This window comes from Choristoneura fumiferana, chromosome 17 (assembly GCF_025370935.1).
Source record: "Choristoneura fumiferana chromosome 17, NRCan_CFum_1, whole genome shotgun sequence".
In the NCBI taxonomy this organism is placed as follows: Eukaryota; Metazoa; Arthropoda; class Insecta; order Lepidoptera; family Tortricidae; genus Choristoneura; species Choristoneura fumiferana.
In genome coordinates, this window is record NC_133488.1 from 3,131,226 (window position 1) to 3,153,799 (window position 22,574).

General features: G+C 37.0%; 1 protein-coding gene and 1 long non-coding RNA gene across 2 annotated transcripts; one reads left to right on the plus strand and one right to left on the minus strand.

The window, feature by feature from the left end:
* The first annotated feature begins 2,986 nt into the window (after positions 1–2,986).
* On the plus strand, positions 2,987–5,663 carry LOC141436719 (uncharacterized). The gene is made up of 2 exons (XR_012452324.1): positions 2,987–3,099; positions 4,447–5,663. It is a non-coding gene; the product is annotated as an uncharacterized lncRNA (long non-coding RNA).
* A 9,078-nt stretch (positions 5,664–14,741) lies between these two features.
* Positions 14,742–18,017, minus strand: LOC141436735 (gastric triacylglycerol lipase-like). The gene has a single exon (XM_074099758.1). It carries the CDS (start codon positions 17,974–17,976, stop codon positions 16,786–16,788), a length of 1,191 nt encoding a protein of 396 aa, XP_073955859.1. The 5' UTR covers positions 17,977–18,017; the 3' UTR covers positions 14,742–16,785.
* Between the last annotated feature and the right edge of the window lie 4,557 nt (positions 18,018–22,574).

Genomic DNA, 22,574 nt, shown 5'->3' on the forward strand with positions numbered 1-22,574 from the left:
TAGAGACTATCAATTATAATAAAAACTATTATTATTTAAAAAACGAACGTTTAAAGGCGGGATTTCGGGATATTTGAGAATAATATTTAAAATATCATATCTCCAAAACCCTTAGGACTGTGAACCTTAGGACCCAAGGTCCAAGGGTGAAAAGATAGCAAATAACCCCAAGAATATCCCAAAAAAAACAAAATTTGACGGTAACATATATAACGTGTTCATCGTAACGTTCAATCATAACGAGTTTCTCGCAATTTGATATTATAACACGATGATTTGATTTTGATTTAAAAAAAGGTAAAATTTGTTTGTAAAATTCTAATTCTAATTCTTATTTCGAAATGTTCTATTTTCCCTCTAAAAGCCTTCATGTTTTAAATTAATTTACTTACGTTGCTCGTTATTTTTTTGGTTCAACGACTTACATAAAATATTATATCGTCACTACTTTAAAAAAAAACTCTTATCTCAAAATGGATAATTTTTCTGAGTGCACTTTATAATCATTAGATCAAGGTTCAATTTTGTTGACGTATTGATTTGAGATACGAGATTTTTGCAAAGTACGTTCGATTCCATCGCAAACTGAGCTACTTTTGTTCTGCTACTTTTTTAAAATATGAGTACTGTTAAATTTTTTTTTTCATAATAACTAAAGTAATTTTCAATGTACTCGATGTAATATTAGTATTGTATCGCATACATTAAAATTACACACATGAATTAGACGGCACATTGAATGTTTACCTATCTTGGAAACAGGAGAACGAAGAGCTGGCAGTTTCCTCGCTCAACGCATCAGTCTTGCGATCCAGCGGGAAATGCTGCCAGCATCTTTGCCGCAGCACCATGCCGCAGGGTCCATTTTTAGATTTATAATAGTTTTAGTTTATTTAATTTTATTGTACCTAACATACCCAAAGGTTGACTGGTAGAGATCCCTTAAAGGGATAAGTTCGCCTTTGTACATATATTTCATTGTTTGTCATCTGTGTTTGTTTACTTATTTTGTACAATAAAGAGTTTACATTAAATACCTTTCAGAACATTATATTCAAACATAATCAATAAACACAATCTGGCTGAATCTTAGAGATGTCAAATAAATTTAAAAATATTTCAAGGCCCCCGTACCAAGAGACAGCGATAACACTGCTATGTCCGACACACTGATTTAACAATTAAACTTTGTGGATCTTTAAATGATCTAAGTTTAAGTTTTTCTTTATATGTTACAAGACAAAAGTAGCTTAGTTTTGTAAAAGAATCGAACCGTGAATTTAAAGCACTATGGTCAGAGTAGAGACAACCGTATACCAGATCCTTATACATTATTACAAGTTCTTGTATTATGCGTTAGCGTGCATTACAACTAATTCGTACTAAAATAAATTAATTATAAGAAACTAACTGTTACCCAGTACTAACTGTTACTTGGTCTGTGAAGATAAATAGCTGATAATAAAATAGATAGATAATAGATAAAAACGTTTTATTTGGTACTAGCTTATGCCCGCTTCGTCTGCGCGGATCTAGGTTATGGCGGGTTGGCGCCCTCTACCGGAATAAAAGGGATCCTATGTTGATCCTTGGGGTTCAAACTACCTATATACCAAATTTCATCAAAAGCGTAACAGTCAGACAGGCAGACCGAGTTACTTTCACATTTATAATATTAATAATAATAATAACTAGGGATTGAAGAATTCGTTTATCGCGGTATAAAAATTATCCCATGAACTTAACGAGACCTTAAACTATCCCTATAGCAAATTTCATCACAAACAGCTAAGTATTTTAAGCGTGAAAGCGTGATACAGAATCAAACATACACTCTTACTTGTAGTATCAGTTAGTATTAAATATTTTTTCTAATTTACTCCCTTATTAATTAAATACCATATTGTGACGTCATCAGGGCTAGAGTGCGCAGGTTAATTATTATGCACTTAAAAACATATTAAGTGTAATTAGTTAATCAGTACCTATATTTGTCAATAAACCTGATTTTTCCCTAATAATTGTTACCGCTCATAAACAATTGAAAGCAGTACAGTCGGCATAATTTTTTTGTTATTTAACCGACTTAGAAAAAAAAATCTTTTCCTTTGCCTTATTCTGTTAGTAGCGGTCTCAAATATAAACAAAGGAGGATGGATTTTTATGTAATTTCGACAATAACGGTTCAACTTGTTTTTTTTTATTCGGCAAGGTATGCCCTCGTAGTTGTCCTATACAATTGTTATTGAATACGGCAAGCAGTAATTATTTCTGTATTTACCTCCAAAACTCAGAAAGTTCCATTTTTAAGAAAAAAGATTACTAAGCTAGCTAAGTACATCAGATATTCTAAGGTGTCTAAAACTCGGTGAAAAACGGCATCTTTTTTTGCCTCCGACGCAAAAAGAGGGATGTTATAAGTTTGACCGCTATGTGTGTCTGTCTGTCTATCTGTCTGTGTGTCTATATGTGACGCCGTAGCTCTTAAACGGGTGGACCGATTCGAATGCAGTTCTTTTTATTTGAAATCAGGTTTTTTCTAGCTATGGTTCTTTGATAGGTTTTATCAAAATCTGTTCAGATGTTTTTGAAATATTGAACTTTGAATTGAAGTGACAAAGTCGGGGGTTTTACAACTTTATATTTCTAAAACTTGATAATGCGTAACAGAGTAGTGACAATATGAAATTTAGGATAAGACAGACAAAAAATAATAGCATGTAAAGTTACACCCGAGTAGCCCCCTACCTACTGTATATAGAGAAGAGCGTGTATAGTTTTTTTTTTAAATCACTACGAATTAAATTTTCAACCGATATATTTTTCGTCACTTGACAACTACTTATAATGGGAAATTCTGGACTTGTCAAATACCTAATAGAGTAGTAGGACACGTTTTTTGAACCTAATTATGACGTTTACAATGCTGATTGTACCTCATTAGTACTTTCCTATTTAAAGCGACAAAATTAACGAAAGTAACATTCAATTGTCAGAGGTACTTGACTTAACATCACTGAGAAAATGTCTTCAAATTCGTCTTTATCGGAAGATATGAATATTACTGTTCTGGTGGACAATGAAGACCAACGCGAGTTTGTAAGTATTTTTCACATTTATTTATAATTAATTATTTGATTCTTTCGCACTGGGCCCGCGTGGGAACTATGGCCGAAGCCCTCTTGTTCTGAGAGGAGGCCTGTGCCCAGCAGTGGGACGTATATAGGCTGGGATGATGATGATGATGATTTGATTCTTTGTCAGTCTTGTTGTTTGGTAGGGACTGCAAACACGCAATTTACTTTTATTTTCGAAAATCAGTAATTTATTTATTTATTTGTAATTTATATCGCTTCCTACTCTACTTTTGGTGTGTGTTATCGTAGGTACTTTCATAGTGATCGCGATATTAATTTTGTAACTTCGAATGATTTTTAAAGACAAAATTCCGAAAATCAAAATTTATAATGTACGAAATTCCTAAAAATGCTGGTCCTAATGCACAATAAATCGAACGACTTTTTTTCGAAAATTAATATTCCTTTGTACACAATATCTAATGACAATACGTTGAAATTCGATATATCTAAAACGCAAAATACCTACGTACAAAAAGCCTAGTGGCAATTCTTCGAAAAACAATACTAATACAAAGATCAAACACGATAAAAATGATAGGTCTTGACTGGATATAATATGTAAGTAGATTGGGTGACGGCACCAAGCATATACATGTTAAGTACAGTAGTATCCAGTAATGGACAGCAAGGATTGAATGCCTTATAGCTCACCATTCATGGACTTACCAGTTATGATCATCAGTTATCTGTACATAAGTGTTATTAGTTTTAGAAAAAGTAGCGTCCGTTTCTTAATATGGGGTTAGCGGAAAAAGTATTCCATTATTGGTTCCTGTCCATGACTGGTGCCCTCACCCTTTTTATGTTTAGGTAAATAAGTTAGGTTATGTACAGATACAGGAGCTAAGCGGAGCTCCGTCGACTTTGTCACGTTATATCTACGCTTTAAGCTATAGGTAAAGTCAACTGAACGAAATACTAAATGTCGTTAGAATTATCTTGGACTAGCAATTTTGTACATTACTTAGGCATTTTAAACGTGGGTTAAATGAACGTAGGATAAATGTCGCTAGGATTTTCATGTACTAGCAGTTTTGTACATTAGATATTTTAAACGTGGGTTAACTGAACATCCGACACGTATCTTAAGGATTTTTTTAAATTATAAATTTTGATTGTACATCGTACTTAGAAATTTGTTTCTAAATTTTGTTACGGAGCCATAAAAACAGAATTATACGGCACCAAGCATTAAAAATACATGATAAAATTCATACATACGCTCGAAAAACATAACTTTCCTTCGGGCAGTCGGGTAAAAAGTATGTCTTGTTTCCTAACCTTAACCCAGTACCACTTTTTTCAGATTACACATCGGTCACCGGAAACCCTCAACATGTTTGGACACCCATGGAGCCTTTGAGTTCATCGACCCTATCCCTATGGACATTCGACCCCAGTTTTTCATGACCCATATACCTATGGGTGCGGCACACCCTACACCCTGGACTTCTTATTCATATAACCCTCCGGGTAGAGTAAACCCTATACTCCGTAATATAGCTGCCTATAATCATCCGGGTTTTGCGATCCCTGAATACCAAAATTTTGGTGTATATTATGAGCGTGTGGTTTTAACTACTATCTCTCAACCTCGCTCTTCAGCTTCCTGTAAGCCATTGGGTTTGGCGACGGCTAAACCCCAATATAACTCATATAACCCATGGGGCGCAGCTATCCCTCAACCTCAAAGCATGACTAAATATAAGCCTCAGAGTTCGACGACCCCTGAATTGCAGAGACCATCAGATTCAGTGACCCCTAAACCATCGGGTCCAGAAATTCCCCAAGAACTAACATTCGCTCAACGTGTTGACCAGTACCACAAAGATTTTGGTACTGAAAACGTAGTAGAATACGAATATGTACCCTCATTGTCACTGTATAGGGTGAAACAGAAGACAAATCCGACAGAGAAAGAAAAAAATGAGACATCAGTAAAAAAAACTTTTTCTGAAATACTTAACAATCGTCATGAACATAATTTCAAATCGGGTAATGTATGAATCCAGGTTAGAGTTTAGCCAAAGTCAAAGAAAATTAATTGGTGACTAGTTACTAAATACAGCTCAAATTATTGAGATAAATATTATTAATCTAAAATTTGCCATTTTTACCTCTGACTGACTGACTGACTTAGTTAAAAAACCTGACCTACTTTCGAATGATTGAAAAAGTGGCAATGAATTCCAATACAGTGTCCACAGGATTCAAAAATGTTATGTTTTGGAAAAGAGTAAAAATCCATTTGAAAACATAAATGTAAAATAAAATAGGAGCCAATTAATTTCAATGCAGGTAATTAATTATACGCGTTGGCGACTTCGCCGATATTTATCTTATTAATCTTCTCCTTTTCTACTCATATCGATGACGATATAAATCATATAATGACGATGACTTCATCTTCTATATAATATACATATATGTAATACGTAAGTTACTCTTTTATGTCTACAGTATATACTTGGCACCAATTTTCACATTTGTGTCTTTCATGAGATTCTATTTATTATTATTTAATTGTTCTTATTTATTTCTTAATTTATCATAGTTCAACTGTACAAGTACAAGTCTCGTGCTCCTTGCATTTTATACTATAATCGGCTATGTAACCCTGTTTTTTTTTCAGTGTTAAGTGTAATAATAATATAAGAATCGTAACTAATAGAACAGAATTTGTAATTAAACTTTGTTAAGCTTAGAAATGTTGACCATGTTTTTACTAAATTATTTGTATTCGTTTTTGCCCTCTGAAAATATAATGTTCAGCAAATTGACTAATTAATGTATAGTGATATTTTGAAAAATCGAATCCGACATCAAAGTTGAAAATTGACTGAAGGCACGCCCATCTGTCAAGTAATTAAACTGTAACACGAATTGTCAAGCTTTGATTTGTAAAATGAATAAAAGAATAGTCGAATACCGTATTACAGTGTTTATTGTATTTTTCAACAATTAGCTCATTATCACAGTAAACGCAGAATGTTAAATTTGACTGTTATAATAATAAACCTGTATTTCTGTGAAACTTTTTATTGTTATTTTGTTCAAACATACCAGTTATTTCCAGATCCCACCATTCCTATATTTTTGCCGTTTTCAAATATTCCGAATAATCGGAATCAATAAAAAAATCTGGGTTTCTGTGACACGCAAAATATCGCTAGATGGCGCTAGTATGTATCGCGAGGTACATTTGTTATTAGTTAACATAATAGCCTGGTCATTCTAGTTTTTTGAAAATTATTCGATATACTTAAGGCAATTTTTTTGTATACGGTTTCTACGTGAATTTTAAGAACCTATATTTTCGAATCCACCAAATTTTGGTTCCGGAAGATGGTAAAAAAAATTGTACCTTAAAATAGGTGATTTTTTTGAGTAAAAATGTTATCAGTAATTAACTGTCAAAATATGTTTGAATAATTCACTTCCGACCCACAAGCCGAATCCACCAAAAATATATCTAACAGGGAATTTAAAAAAAAACACTAAAGTAATTATTTCGTAATAGGTACGTCTAATTTCCATGAGACGAAAAATAAAATAACATTTTTTTTAAGTCACATATTAACAAGAAATTGGATTTCAAACAATTATCATTTAAAATCCAACAATAGATATGATTGGAAATTTTTGTTAAACCGATATAAAAAAAACGGCCAAGAGCGTGTCGGACACGCCCGAAATAGGGTTCCGTAGCCATTTCGAAAAATTCAAGTAATACAGTAGCTCGATTTTAATGAAAATTTGCACTTTAAAACTGAATATTTATAAAGTTGAATATATATTGCACCTTAATATATTACGCAACTTGGCTCTGGCCAGACAATACGACCGCACTATTGTTTCTCAAGCTGAAACAAAAACGTTTCGCTCATGTTTCCCTCTCGTTCTGTCAACAACGAACATTATGAAGTTTGAGGCACAACTAAAGATACAAACATTAGGTCAAAGCAATAACTTAAATCTTAAATCTATCTAGGTCACACAAATAGGAAAAATATCCAAAACTTTTGTTAATAAAACCTTTTATTATTGCGGCGGAACTTTTTAATGGTCATCATCTCTAATGTGTTCACCTCATTTTGTTATGGACATCATAAAAATGTTGATAAACAAAAGAACATTATTTTGTAAACACGCCATCTAGGTTATTAGTTTGGAAACAAGCATCGATAAAGCTGGCCGCATATACTCGTTTTCTGTATTCGATTTCCGAATTCGATTTTGTATTTGGAACTCCGTGAGACTAGCGCAAAATTTAGTTTTTTTTCAAGCTTCTGACTAAGGTACTGTTTACACCTCGTTACTAGCACGATAGCATGCTACTATTGACATGCACGATTGCAGTGCAGTGGGTCTTTAGGTACTAGCATGCTTAATAAGCATGTGTAAGGCGGCCTTAAGGTGCGATTTCACTCGCTTAACTAAACTACTTTTGTGCTGCACAAATCTGTGAAGCAATTCAATGTCAAAGTCAAAGTCAAATCTTTATTCAATTTGGCTATAACAAACACTTATGAATGTCAAATTGTTGTGAAGTTCCCAATTCACACTGGGCCCGTGTGGAAACTACGGCCCAAGTTCTCTCATTCTGAGATTAGGTCTGTGCCCAGCAGTGGGACGTATAATATAGGCTGGAATGGGGATGATGATAATAAGTGTCTATGCTACGCAGCCTCTACGGCACGGATGGCAACACCAGCGCGCGACCGCGCCCCTCCCCTTCTTGACTCGGCTCGCGCACGCGGCGCGTCCGCTCTCACATATTTTTACCAATTTTTTGTAATTCGACTGATTAAAGCAGCGTTTCCACCAGATGTGTGCGAGGTTGTGGTGTTGTGTTGTTTTTCATCAACCAATAGAAACGCTTTATTTACCTCGCCTCACTCCGCTCAGCTGTTTCTGTGCGAGGATGTGTAAATGAAGCGTTTCTATTGGTTAATAATAATAATAATAAACCTTGGTATGTCACAGGCTTTGGGTATCGTTAACGGGGACATAAAGCAGACGGTGAAGGAGCGTTTCTTTTGCCGCCTACAAAGGTACTTAACAGTCTTTTGTCGGGTGGTAATAAGGTACGCGCCTTTAACGCCTGGGTGATGCCCCTGCTCACATACTCCTTTGGCATACTAAGGTGGACTCAGACTGAACTGGACGCCCTGGACCGGAGGGTCCGCCTACTGCTTACTACCCATCGCATGCTACACCCACGTTCGTCGGTTATGAGGCTGTACATCCCACGGAAATGTGGAGGTCGCGGCTTTCTTAATGCCAAAAATCTCCACAACCGCGAGGTATGCAGCCTTAGGAATTATTTCCTTAGCAACGAGTGTGGATGCATCGCGATGTTGTGGCAGTAGACAGACACCTCACCCCGCTATCCTTGGCAAACGAAAATTGGCGCAGTCCTATGGTAATGAGCACGGAAGATCGCAAGAACGTATGGAAGAGCAAGGAGCTACACGGGGTTCTACAAGGCCCTAACAGGCCTGATGTAGACCTTCTCGCGTCGGTGACCTGGCTACGTTTCGGGACCTCTTTGGGAACCGAGGGTTTTGTGTGTGCAATTGCTGACGAAGTTATCATGACGAACACTACGGAGGTATATCCTGAAGACGTACGGTCGACATTTGGTCGGGCATGCCGCCGTCCTGGGGAATCACTCAGGCATATTATCTCCGGTTGTTCTCATCTTGCTAACGGTGAGTATTTGCACAGACATAACTTAGTAGCCAGGATTATCCACCAGCAACTTGCTCTTCGATACGGCCTTGTAGACTCTGAGGTGCCGTATTATAGGTATGTCCTGCGCCAGTTCTTGAAAATGTCGTGCCACGCTCTATTGGGATCGATCTGTCATCACGGACAGGACTATTGTAGCCAATAAGCCTGATATCGTGCTGACAGATCGATCAAACCGCCAGGCAATGCTCGTTGATATCACCATCCACATGACGAGAACCTCGTGAAGGCCGAGAAGGACAACTCAGCAAGTACCTTGACTTGGCTCACGAGGTGACTGCTATGTGGGATGTTGACTCGACGATCATTGTCCGATAGTCGTTTCGGCAAACGGTCTAATAGGAAGAGTCTCGACCAAAATCTCAAGAGACTCTCGCTAGATGGCTGGATCAAGGGCCAGATACAGAAGGCGGTACTTCTGACACGGCACGCATCGTCCGGAGGTTCCTCACTCTGCGGCCCTGACCACCGTAGCTTGGCCCTACCCCGTTACCGCGGCAAACTAGGTTAGGTTTTTATAATATTTTTATTTTGTATGTACTTTCTGTATTTTACTTCTTATAACTATTATAAAACCTAACCCTAAGAATAAAAAATAAATAAAGAGAAAATAATAATAATAAACGTTTATTGCAACCAGGTCCATAGATTGTTAGTAACATGTAATCTCATTTAAAAGGGTTAGTAACACAAAGAAATAAATTATCAAATTACTAATCAAAATCAAAATAAAATACATCAAATTAAAGTCAAAATTAAAATTCATTTTTCTAATTATTAAATTCTGATTCATGAGCTTATAATCCGCCCTTGGAAGCCATATGAATGAATTCCAGTGCTCAGCCATTGAACTGCTGTGGTATCCGTCACCACGGCTAGGAGGCTGTTGGGCAATGTACGTAAAACACATCACTTGCAACACATCTTCGCACATTATTGGTGGAAACGCTACTTAATGTGCGAGTATGTGTTGCGAGGGATGTGTTTTCATTACCTATATTATATCTGACCTTTATCTGACACACACTGATTTACCTCAGCTGTGGCCTATTTTACGAAGCTACAAGTTACAATATGCAAGCGATAGTCTCTTTTCAACGCATACTGTTAAACAAAGACTACCGCTTGTAAATTGTAACTTGTAGGTTCGTGATATAGGGCACTGGTCCAGTCCTGGATTTGTCAATAGGCCGTATAGGCCGCGGCCTAGGGGCGGCATTCAACGAGAAAATTATTATTTTAGAAAGTTACATAGGGCGGCGGATATAAAGTGGCCTAAACTCCTAAAAAAACATAAATCCGCCACTGCACTGGTCGCCAGAACGAACTTGAATGTAGATATTTTGAGTTTGAGCCGTTAGTATGAATGATAATGTGCGCCTACTAAAAAATTTATGGCAATGCAGTTAACAGAAAAATTAAACACTACTTAGTGGTTCAGTTGCCTTTATGGTTATTATTATCATCACATACCACACAAACATCACGCCTGTATTCCCAAATGGGTAGGCAGAGCATACGAAACACCGCTTCGGAGCCACTTTCTTCTTTTCTTTTTTTTTAAGTTTGATAAAAACGGTACAATAGTGACAGGTTGCTAGCCTGTCGCCTACGATATACTTTAACCTTTATCCTCAGTCACCTCTTACGACATCCACGGAAGAAATGCACAGGTATAAATTCTAACCCTAAATTCTACTAACGGGTTCCATGCAGCGAGGATCAAGGAAATAGACCGAACACATAGGTACACGTATACAAACGCTCGAAAAACGTAACCCTCGTTTGGAAAGTGGGGTAAAAGTGGCTCTTGCCAGTCAAAAAATACTTAAAAATTTCTCCCTTAACTGTTTTTAGTACAATAATCAAGGAGTTCATAATTTAATAGTACATTGTGTCTTAAGGACGGTAAATAAGGAATTACGCACGAGAGTCTATTAGAAGCCCGAAGCCGAAGACTGAGGGCTTTAATGAGTCGATATTCGTAATTCTAGTACTGCCCGTTCAATACAATGTTTTTTCATCACATTTGCGAGTAAAATGTATATTTTTAAAAGAAAAAGTAAATATTTTTAAAATATTGCCGATAGCGCTGAACTGCGCTCTTGGCAGCGCCAGCTCCCCCCCAGCATGTGCCCGACCAGCGCACGCCAGCACGAGCAGCACGCCATGCAGTAACAAACTCATTTACCGACCTTGGCTTCATGACAAAAAAAATAGTACGGGAAATGACTCATTTAGGTACCGACCACGGGTTTCATGACAAGCACATTAAGGTCAAGGGTTTTATTTGGGGGTTGCAACCAAGGTAGCCTGCATTTTACGACACTGTTTACGAGCAAATATGATTTTATATTGTTTTCATACATATTTCAATAGCTTCTGACCTTATTTTAGACAAAGAAACGCAATAGAAAATAATGTTTATTGGGTCTTAAAGATAATACTACATTGTGCAGTATGCTGACTACATGCCTACAGAAAAATGTTGCTACCGGAACACAGTGTATAAATCCGCAGTAGAAGAGCTTAAATAAAAATTGGATATGGCATAATTATATGGGGAAACTGCACTGATATAAAGCAAGCTTTTATCAGTTAAAAGAAGTGTATTAGAGCTCTTTGTGACGTTGCTCCTCTGGAACCATGTCGGCCTCTTTTCAGGAGGCTGCATTTGTTAACTTTGCCCAGCATATACATCCTTGAGGCATGCGTTTTTGTCGCTACCTATCCTCAATGGTTCAGAAAATCTGTGGCAAATCCAAAACGGAGACAAAGAGATCCTATGAAGATTCTATTACCGACATGTAATAGTACATTATATTCCAAGAACTGTTATATAATGTCCATAAAAAATTAATCATTTACCGCAACGTTTGAGTTGCATTACCCAGATTTTCAAATTTAGAAAAGAATTGAAACAGTGGTTGACAGAATTGAGTTTTATTTTGTAACAGATTATTTTGACTGTGAATACAATTATTTAATTATTATTATTCTCATTGAAATTTTCATCATAATTATCCTCTTTAGACATAATCATCATCATTATCAAGTCAGCCGAAAGACGTCCACTGCTGGACATAGGCCTCCCCCAAGGCTCTCCACTCAGACTGGTCTTGTGCTTTTCGCATCCACCGCGATCCCGCGATCTTAACCAAGTCGTCGCTCCATCTTGTTGGAGGCCTACCGACAGCTCATCTCCCGGTCCGCGGACCCCATTCAAGAACCTTTTGACCCCATAGACATAATACCCATACATAATATTGACATTATTTTTAGATTATAAAACTTTATATTTTGTATGCTATTAAAGTGAGCTAAGTGTGTGAACATTTTTATTGCTTTAAATTAAAGACCATTATAACCAACGCTTATTGCATATAAATTATGAATTATGAATGAATTATAAATAAATCATCATTATGATTATTACCTAGATTTCTGTCCTACTGCTGGGAAAAGGTCTCCCCTCTCGACCTCCACATCTCCTTACCCGTAACTACATCTGGCCACTCGCCTAGTTCCGCATCCATCTCCGCATCACCTGGATCGAGCAAGTCCAGGTCGCGGTGTAAAAGGTGAGCTGCGGTACCTCCGCGATTATTCGCCGCCTGCGTGCCGTCGCGTCGATGCGGCGGTTAAGCCACGTACGGTCATAATACGGTCCACGTCACCGCGGCGGCGCGCTGGCGGTATGCTCGCGGCAAATGATCACAGAGGTACCGCAGCGTGCTCGCTGCGCGTACGCCGTGTGCGCGCTGGGTTCCCGCTCCTCCGAGAAACCGCCGGCAAAAACGCTAGTGTGCACAAGCTCTTACGCCACTCTAACGCAGGCTTGCACTTGGTTGATTTCCATCCATTTTAAGAACCTAAAACTACCGAACTGTTTCTACCTACGCTATGCATTCCGCTGCAATAACGAGTGCCGTTGGTCCTAGATACGTTTTCAATGGTGGTATTATCCGCTGAATGGAAATATTGGCATGGGAAAAATGTATTGTAAGATTTGTAAGCGACTGCGACTGCATAAAGAATCAAAATTATTAGTAATTCAAGAAAAATACAACGTGACTCCTAAGTTGTGAACAAAAGCTATAGTTTATAACGTAGCATTTGTAGGCAAATTCAGTTCATTAGCTCATTAATTATAGGTAATTTTTATTAGTAAAAATTTACCAATCGTATGGTCATTCTATTCCACATGACAGGTCCGCTAGTTGAAAGTGATTTGACATTGTCAATGTAATCTTTGTTAAGATTTTTTATCCAAAAAAATGAGTAATTGATTACAATTATGCTATATAATGTCTATCAGCGTTCAACGTAAGAAGTAGGATAATCAAGAGAGAATGTAAATTATAAATTAGTTAATGATTTATTTATTATAATATAAAAAACATATTTCTGTTTTTCACACAGGAGTCACCCTGTATATTCTTTGCGATAAAAATAAATAGAATAACTACCAACTTTTTAGGATTTCGTACCCCAAAAGGTAAAAAAGAACCCTACTGTCAGGGTTCACTCCAAAAAAGTTATTAACTTGAAGAGAACATTTTACAAATCAAATTTTAGCCAAATGAAGTTAATTTCTTTTAAATACTAAGTGTCCTAACTCTTATGGCTTAAAATACTAAGTATCTACTCCTTTTTTAAAACGCATGCATAACTAGATTATTAAATTATAACCTAATTCATGAATACACATTTTAGCAAAAGATAGTTTAAAAAAAACGTTTTTTTTTTCATCTCTCTTATGTGTCACATCATGTTGTCACGATTGTTTTGTAGTCATTTCACATTATTTTTCTTGTTTATTCGACATTTAACATGGACGGTAATCCTGTATAATGTAAGGGAAAAGAATAGTTTTTACCAAAAAGTTCATTACCAGGTCTCTAAAAATGAACTGAACCATCTGACGAAGTAAACGGAAATAAAAAACGGCTAAGTGCGAGTCGGACTTGCGCACACAGGGTCGCGTACATATTTATTTATTAAATTTGGCACACAAAACGAACTGTAAACATGCGGTACAGTAATGAGAATAATTTCGTTTATTATCAAATTTACAAGGAACACTTTAAAGTTGTTCTTGTGGCCGTTAACGGCTAAGTTTGCTTGAAAATTATTAGTAGATTAAGAGGCTGTTTCACGATCCATTGATTAGTGTTAACTGGCGGTTAGGTGTGATGCCGTCTCTATTTGTTTTGTTCGAATAGATGGAGACGGCATCACATTTTACCGTCGGTTAACGCTAATCAATGGATGTTGAAACAGCCCCTAAGAGTAAATAGCAGCCCACTTGCAAAATTTTCTTCAAAAATCGAAATCTTTAAAAAACTATTAGGTACTTGATTTTTATTCGTCTTTTCACTGCTTTACGAGCTTTTACTTTCCAAACGTTTCTCAGGAAAAGGATTTTTACAAACGGACAACAATGATCCCATAAGTGGTCCGTGTTTTTCCTGTAAGTACCAAACTTTAAAACACAGTTTAGGATGAAACAGGGTACAACAAAGCGTGCATTATCGCCAGAATTTCCCACGTCACGTCCTTTTGACACCTAAAATTCCGACGCATACAAACGCGTCAAACGTCTCGCCTCACACACCCCAAGTGTCGGAAAACTTTTGTTCACGCACCGGGTATATTTTTAATGGAATTCCGCCACTTAACGGCTGTGCCTTTGTAAATATTAATTTTTCCGTGCGTGCAAAATTACGTTACAAAATGTAAAACCGGCACGTTGAAAAATATTAAGCAAACGGTTTCACGGTGTTTTGTGGAGGGCAGTGCATCTATACAAGTGGCACATGGTTCTGTAAGAAATGAAACACGGGATCCGCCATAATGCATTTATTAGCAATATCATCAAGTAATAAGAAGTAAGAAAGAAAGAAAGAAAGCTTTATTAAAAATCTAAGCTCCTATGAATCTTATTTTAAGGATGTCTTGTAGGCTTTTTTAAATCTCGATTTAAGGCTTAAACTGACAGCAGTTCTTGTATGGATCTGACAGGACTTAAGACCACTTAAACCTAGATTAAAAAGCCTGCAAGTGGACGTAAATATATTATATTAAAATTTATCACTTTACTTTTTGTCGAATGTGCTTGCATTGACATCTTAATTCAAACTAAACTATCCCAAAATCATTATAATATGTTTGTGAATGTAATTTATTGACATACTTTATTAGAACTAAATACTTACAAAACGTTGTGACTGCTATATTCGTTCTTATAATGTTTAACGTACCTATGTTCAACAAATAAAACATTCTTGATCCTTAATTCTAACGCCACAACGAAGGAACCTTTGTTTCGTCGATTCTCTGCAATTCTCGTAATATCGTCAGTCCACCTAGCAGAAGGCCTGTACTTTCGTCTTCCGGTTCGTGGTCGCCACTCAAGAACTTTCTTCCCTCAAGGTTATCTGAACGGGTATACAGCGTGTATTTTTGATACAACCCCAAACTTTAAGGGTAGTCAGTAATGACCCTAATAATAACACTTGTGTTTTTTATAAAAAACTGGCCAAGAGCGTGTCGGACACGCCCAAAATAGGGTTCCGTAGCCATTACAAAAAAATAAAGTATCTTCACGGCACTTACGTTCTTTTGTTGAGAAGCGCAGTTTTTCGGCAATAACTCAAAAACGGTATATCCGATCATGTTGAAACCAATTTTCATTGAAAGTATTTATTAAGCGTTACCTTTCTATATTTTTTGCATATTTTTTAGACAAACGGTTGAACACAACTTTTGCTACTTTAGGAGCGATTATTTCTGGAAATCTTCACTTAATCAAAAATTTTTTTGAGAAACCTTAATATCTTTTTAAAAGAGCTGTCGAACTACCCCTATATAAATAATTATTTTTGTAATTTAACTACAAAACTAAATAGCGGCTTTTAAAAGACATCTGTACTCCAAATTTCATTGTAGTTTTCGAGTAAAATGCCTGTGACATACGGACGGACGGACAGACAGATAGACAGACAGACAGACAGATGGACTTGACGAAACTATAAGGGTTCCGTTTTTGCCATTTTGGCTCCGGAACCCTAAAACTGAGACTTATTATTTTGTTTATAAAATAAATTAGCACGGAATATATTACTAACTACGTGATACTACTTTGTTTTTACCTGAATGCCCGAAGTAGGGTTATATTTTCGAGCGTTTGTATGTATGTATGTATATATGTCCAGTCCATTTCTTTGGTCCTCGCTGCAGCCTACACGCCTTGACAGATTTTAACATATGAGGTATCATTGGATTCTTCATAACTGGTGGAGTGACAAAAGGTATGTAATATTTCAATGGCGTCTGCGAAACAAATATGGCGGAGGAAAAAAACTTTGTATGTTAACAATATGGGTATCAAATGAAAGCTAATAATTAGCCCATTCTAAGTATATATAGGTTGATACGTTGATTATACCATTTTCACAGAAATATCAAAAAGTATAAAATAAAACATACATTTAAGTAAGTATAAAATAAAAAAACCCGACTGCCTTAAAAACTAAAAAGAAGAAAATAAGTCTAGTGGTCTAGAACTCTGTCAGCTAACAGCATGATAAGTCCTGTGCGTGGTATTTTGATTATAAGTATATATTTGATTACAACATGGCCACGTTTGGTTATCGTGAAAATATCATTAAACCCAATTTTTTTCGATTCCCCTCTGTATAAAGAAAGAAAGAAAAATGATTTATTAACGGTCCCAACCGTACCACCACTTAACACAAAAAAACAATATATATTACTACACAAGCATAATTTACATCATAATTATGGTGATGACACCAATATTGTCACTGAAAAAACACTCACAGCCAGTCACTCACTCACCCACTGTACCTACTTGTAGAATAAAAGCTCACATCTCATTATACTGCAAAAGGTATTTATGGATTTTGGGAAAAATCATTTTTTTTATATGCTGACTAAAGAACATGTCAACGTGATTCCAAAGCGGATCTTTCACAAACACCAGTTCCTTAACATCTGGTAGTTTACTCGCTAGCCATTTCAAATCTTCTGCATCGACAATGCCATCATTCTTTCCCGATATTATCAGTATGGGTATATTTGCCAATGTTAAATTGAATTCTGGAGGATTTGAACGTCCGTATTTTAAGATATTTTTTTCTTTTCCATAACTAAACTTCACAAATTTCTCGCTCCTACAACTTTGACTAAACCGCACCATATTCTGTGTCGAAGTCCCTGCTGGAAAGTGTTCTAATAATTTCTTCATTGTCGACGTAGCTACTGAGCCTGGATGTGGTAAGTCCACTATATCAACAATCCAACGACAAATTTCTACGTTACTTGAGCAGATAACGTTTAAAATCCTAGTCGCTCGATCCCTTCCAAGTATTTCCCATATACGCATATCATCATAAAAGTCTAAATTGTCTTCAACGTGTTTAAATAATAGTCTAAAGAATCTGGATCTGGTTTTCAGATGTCTATAAGCCGGTGCTAATCCGATCATTAATTTGATCTTCTGACAATGTGCCGGGCGTTCTGAGCACATGACGAAGAAAGATCCTCCACCTTGAGAGAATCCGATGAACATTAACTTGTCTTCTCCAGTTTTGTTTGAAACATAGTCGACCATAGCAGGGATATCGTAAGTTCCGATTTCGTCAACCGAAAATTCCCAGAACTCCTTGTCCCTGTCTGGGTCGAGCCGAATGTGTCTGCGGCCGTAGTAAGTCCCACGGGGATTGCCAACCCATGTATCGAAGCAATCATCGGAGATTAGGTAAGGCAGTCCTGCGTCCACTCCTGCCTCTAATGCAGTGTCAGCGGAAGACAGCAAAGGTGGCATGAAGAAAACTGGAGTCTTTTTGATGACTTTCTTACACTTTGCTCCTTTTGTAATCCTAAACAAATTGAGAATGTATCCATCTTCTGTGACGACAGTGTGTTCTTCAGATTTGTATCCATTTTGTTGTGTTAATTCGGTAAAGTTAAGAGGTGTCTGGCACTCCACATTTATAAGATTTAAAACACACACAAGCAGAGCGCTGAGTGGAGCGCTTAGTTTTATCGAAGGCATAGTCGATACTGAGACCTCGTCAAATTATTCGTATATTTTTGATGCTGCAAAATAAGTTGTTAAACAAGTAATTGCAAGGTTATTTATTACAAGGCGGTATATATAGGTAGAGTCATTCACGATGACGCGTGCCGTGGTTTTTATTACAATGTATTTGATGTCTAATTTTGACAAAATCACGCGTTTTCGTGGATGACACTAGGTATAATAAGGTAGAATTGGTCGGTTTGTACAAAAAGTGAGGTGTGTTTGTCCAAGGATAAGAGTGACGTCTGATACCTGTCTTGATCACTTAAGAGATTTATACCATTGTGTAGCTTAAGCCGTAGTGGCCTAGTGGTTTGACCTATCGCCTCTCAAACAGAGGGTCGTGGGTTCAAACCCCGGCTCGCACCTCTGAGTTTTTCGAAATTCATGTGCGGAATTACATTTGAAATTTACCACGAGCTTTGCGGTGAAGGAAAACATCGCGAGGAAACCTGCACAAACCTGCGAAGCAATTCAATGGTGCGTGTTAAGTTCCCAATCCGCACTGGGCCCGCGTGGGAACTATGGCCCAAGCCATCTTGTTCTGAGAGGAGGCCTGTGCCCAGCAGTGGGACGTATATAGGCTGGGATGATGACGATGTAGCTTAAGATCTTCTGTATCAGACGGTATAAATGTAAATGACTATAAAGTACTACCTATTAAAAAATATATATATATGTTGAAACACCAAATTTTTACTCATACTACTGATCTCTCCTAGAGAGTGCCGTATTAAGGCTTTTACGGGACCTAATGTGAGATCAATGACAATGATTGATGATGTGGCGTTCAAAAACCTCTAATTATTTTTTTTTGTATGTCTTTTTGGTTATACCTAATTTGTGTTTTAACTGTACCCAGGTAATTTTTTATCGACAAATAAATAAATAATAGCAATAGTAATTTACCAAATCTCCTTTAGATAAATAAATCAAACAAATTGTAAACAAAAAAATCTTACTTTAAAATCAAAGTAGGTATATATTTTATGTACCTAAGATAGCTGCGCAGATTACACATAAAATGATATCTAGTTCTAAAAGATCACTATATTTTAGACATATTCCAATCAATTAAATTTGCCTACTTAACGCCATTTAAATATTTGCTTTTCAATGTAGTAGCGTTTTATTATTAAACAACTTACATGACGTATTGACCTTTAGAAGGCCAGAGGCCCCGAACTTGACCCCGTCTATGAATTTTAGACGTTTGGATGACTTATTATTGTCAACATATTGTCATACCGGGACTCTGCTGACCTTGGGGCTTCAAATCCAAGGTTTGATTCTACTCGCATTACTTGAGCTACTTTTGTTCTGCACCTTTCTAAAAAAAAAAAAAAACGGTTCAGTGCGAGTCTGACTCGTACATAAAGGGTTCCGTACCTACGTCCAATGTTTTAATAACAGTTCAGTACTATTATGTAAAAAGTTCTAATACATAGTCACTATGCTGTCAAAGGTTTTAATAAAACAGCAGTAAAATCGCAAATTTATAGGTAAGTACACATTCAAACAACTTAAGGTCACTCGCGTTGCCTTCAGCAACTGCTGGCTGTCACCTTGGCCACCTAACAACGCCAAACAGGCTTAGCAACCAAAAACCGCTGAAAAAAAAACACCTTTGATTTTTTTAATTTATTTTATTTTAGTATTTTTTGTTATATTTAAAGTGTGTAGCTATTTTGTAATGTTCTAATTTTGTATTTTTGTAATTTAAGACATCCTTCTGGCACTCGCGATACAGACCCAGAGTCTAGTGCGAAGGCCGTAGAAAAGTCAAATGTATTGTTTTTTATTCAACTGTGTTACTTATTTTGTATTTTTTTGTGGACAATGTAACTTTATTCCTAAATAAAATTATTCTTATTCTTATTACGGATCAAGAAATAGAACCCTGTGACAGGCGGTCGGACAGACAGATAGCGGAGTCTCAGTAATAGGGTCACGTCAGCACCCTTTGGGTACGGAACCCTAAAAACAGACTTAGACCTTTTTACTTTTCTACTAACTAACTTTCCTCCCACTGTCATTAGGTACACTTAGCCATTATATCTCTAGTTCATCAAAGCGTCAAGTTATGATTATTTCTATACCATTTTATTTTTGATTTTCATTAACTTTAATAGAATATTTTACAGGGTAAACGAAGTTTTTTTTTCATAGTTAAGTGAAGGGCCCACGGATAGGACATGTCTAGTCACGTAAGCAACTTTTTGAGTTATAGCGGTTTGAAAGTTAGTCATCTCAACACGAACAATAACTATGGTTACCATTTCCTTAAAAGTAAAAAAAAAAAATATTGTATTATTTCAGATTATTCAACTCAATGGTAAGTCATAGTACTTTGCAAGCTCTACATTTTGAGATTAAAATCTCAATTTAAAAAAAGGTTCAAGAACTTTCTCCAAGAAACTATTGGCCTAACTATTACTGTTTCAAATATAATCTAGAATCAAGATAATTATGCGCAGTAGGACAGTGTTAACGTTTTACATTGAAGAGGTTTTTTTAATATCCGTAGCTAAAGCGTTTTTAATTTACATATATTAATGCGGTGAAGGAAAACATCGTGAGGAAACCTGCACAAACCTTCGAAGCATTTCAATGGTTCGTGTGAAGTTCCCAATCCGCACTGGGCCCGCGTGGGAACTATGGCCCAAGCCCTCTTGTTCTGAGAGGAGGCCTGTGCCCAGCAGTGGGACGTATATAGGCTGGGATGATGATGATGATGATATTAATACACAGGAAAAATAGAAAATTTTGGCGGCAGAATATGTACATCAATGAAACTTTGTTTATAACTTTATCTTGGTACTAGAAATGAGGATCTGCTGAATCCTAGCACAATTTAACGTCCTACTCCCTCCCATGGGGTTAGGGGAGGGGGCAAAAATTATAAGATGAAGATTTTGCGAGATATTAAAAGGTTTTTATTGAAAACATAGAACAGTCTTTAATTCCTACATTTTGGTAAGACTCGGCAGATCTTCATTTCTAAGAATTTCCTTGCTCACCTGCGACCTTACGATAGCTAAGCTTATGCAAAATATGCGTGTTCATGCAGTTCCTCCACCTCCACACTGTAAGCACACACAAATCACACAAACCCATCTATCACCACTACCACACTACACTGACGCGTTTCGAACTCAACCAAAGCTCATCATGTTTTAAAAGACCAATCCAACGATACCCCACACTATAGGGTTGGGTGAGAGAAAAAAATCACCCCCACTTTACGTCTATGGGAGGTACCCTAAAAAAAAATTGTTTTTGATTTTTATATTGTACCATTTTGTCGGCATAGTTTGTACATGTCCGTGCAAAATTACAGCTTTCTAGCATTGATAGTCCTTGAGCAAAGCCGCAGACGGACGTACAGACAGACAGACAGACATGGCGAAACTATACTATGGGTTCCGATTTTGCCATTTTGGCTCTGGAACCCTATAGAGCGTGTTTTTATTATGCCTCTCTTACGTGTCAGTGACATTGAGTCAAACTCGTTAAATTAGTGAATTTGACCTTTAACAACAATATGGGCCTACTCACCTGTCTTGTTTACTGTTTTCAACTGGTTTCTTAAGGGTCCATTCACTTGTCCGTCTGTCCCTTTTTCTCAGGAACGCGTAGAGGTATCAAACTGGCATCAATTAACAAATACTCGATCTGCTAATGCTTGAAGCAGCCTCACCATCTCATCTCATCTCATCTCATTGAAGCACTCTTACCATCAAGAGACCCGCTTAGTCGTTTGCCATCCAGTCGAATAAAAAATAAAAAAACTAATAAAAACTAACTTCTAAAGTCCTTGGGGTTCTAGGACTTTAAAAATTCCCAGCAATGAATGGGAACACTTCGTTTAAGAGGGTATGTATTATAATACCGAAAAATCATAATACCTACAGTTAAAATGTCGACGCTTAACACATTGAAATTCAGAATAACGAATGAAAAAAATACCGATAACCGATACACCGAAGCTCGAAATATCTATTTTCAAATGACCGAAAGTACAAAATCCCGAAAAGGGTATTGTATTATAATACCGAAAAATCATATTACCTACAGTTGAAATATCGATGCTTAACACATCAAAATTCAGACTACAGAAAGTACCGAAAGTATCTAACTGGCATTCACAGTACTATAATAAACATTTTCTGTGCTGTTACAAAAAAAAAAACCTAACATACTACACACACATAACATACTACGCTCCCGTCTTAGCCTTCTGAACCTAAACTATCCGAGTCGCTTCTGCCCTGAAACGTCTTGTTCGCTCGCTTCGCTCGCTCGCTGTCAGCGAGATACCAGCCGTATGCCAGCGGGTATACCAAAGGGGAGTGCCAGGACTTAAAATAAATGTCATCGATGAATGCCATTATGTCACCTACTATTGGTAGGTACCAAAGCAAGCGAGGCTGCTGGCAGCGAGCGAGCGGGGCGAGCGAGGAAGACGTTTCAGAGCAGAAACGACTCGGATAGTTTAGGTTCAGAAAGCTAAGGCGGGAGCGAAGCGCAGCGTAGTTCCCACCTTAGCCTTCGATGTTAGGTATTTTTTT

Bases quoted from the DNA above. Each gene is read 5' to 3' on its own strand.
- LOC141436735 (XM_074099758.1), bottom strand. From the start codon at position 17,976: ATGCCTTCGATAAAACTAAGCGCTCCACTCAGCGCTCTGCTTGTGTGT.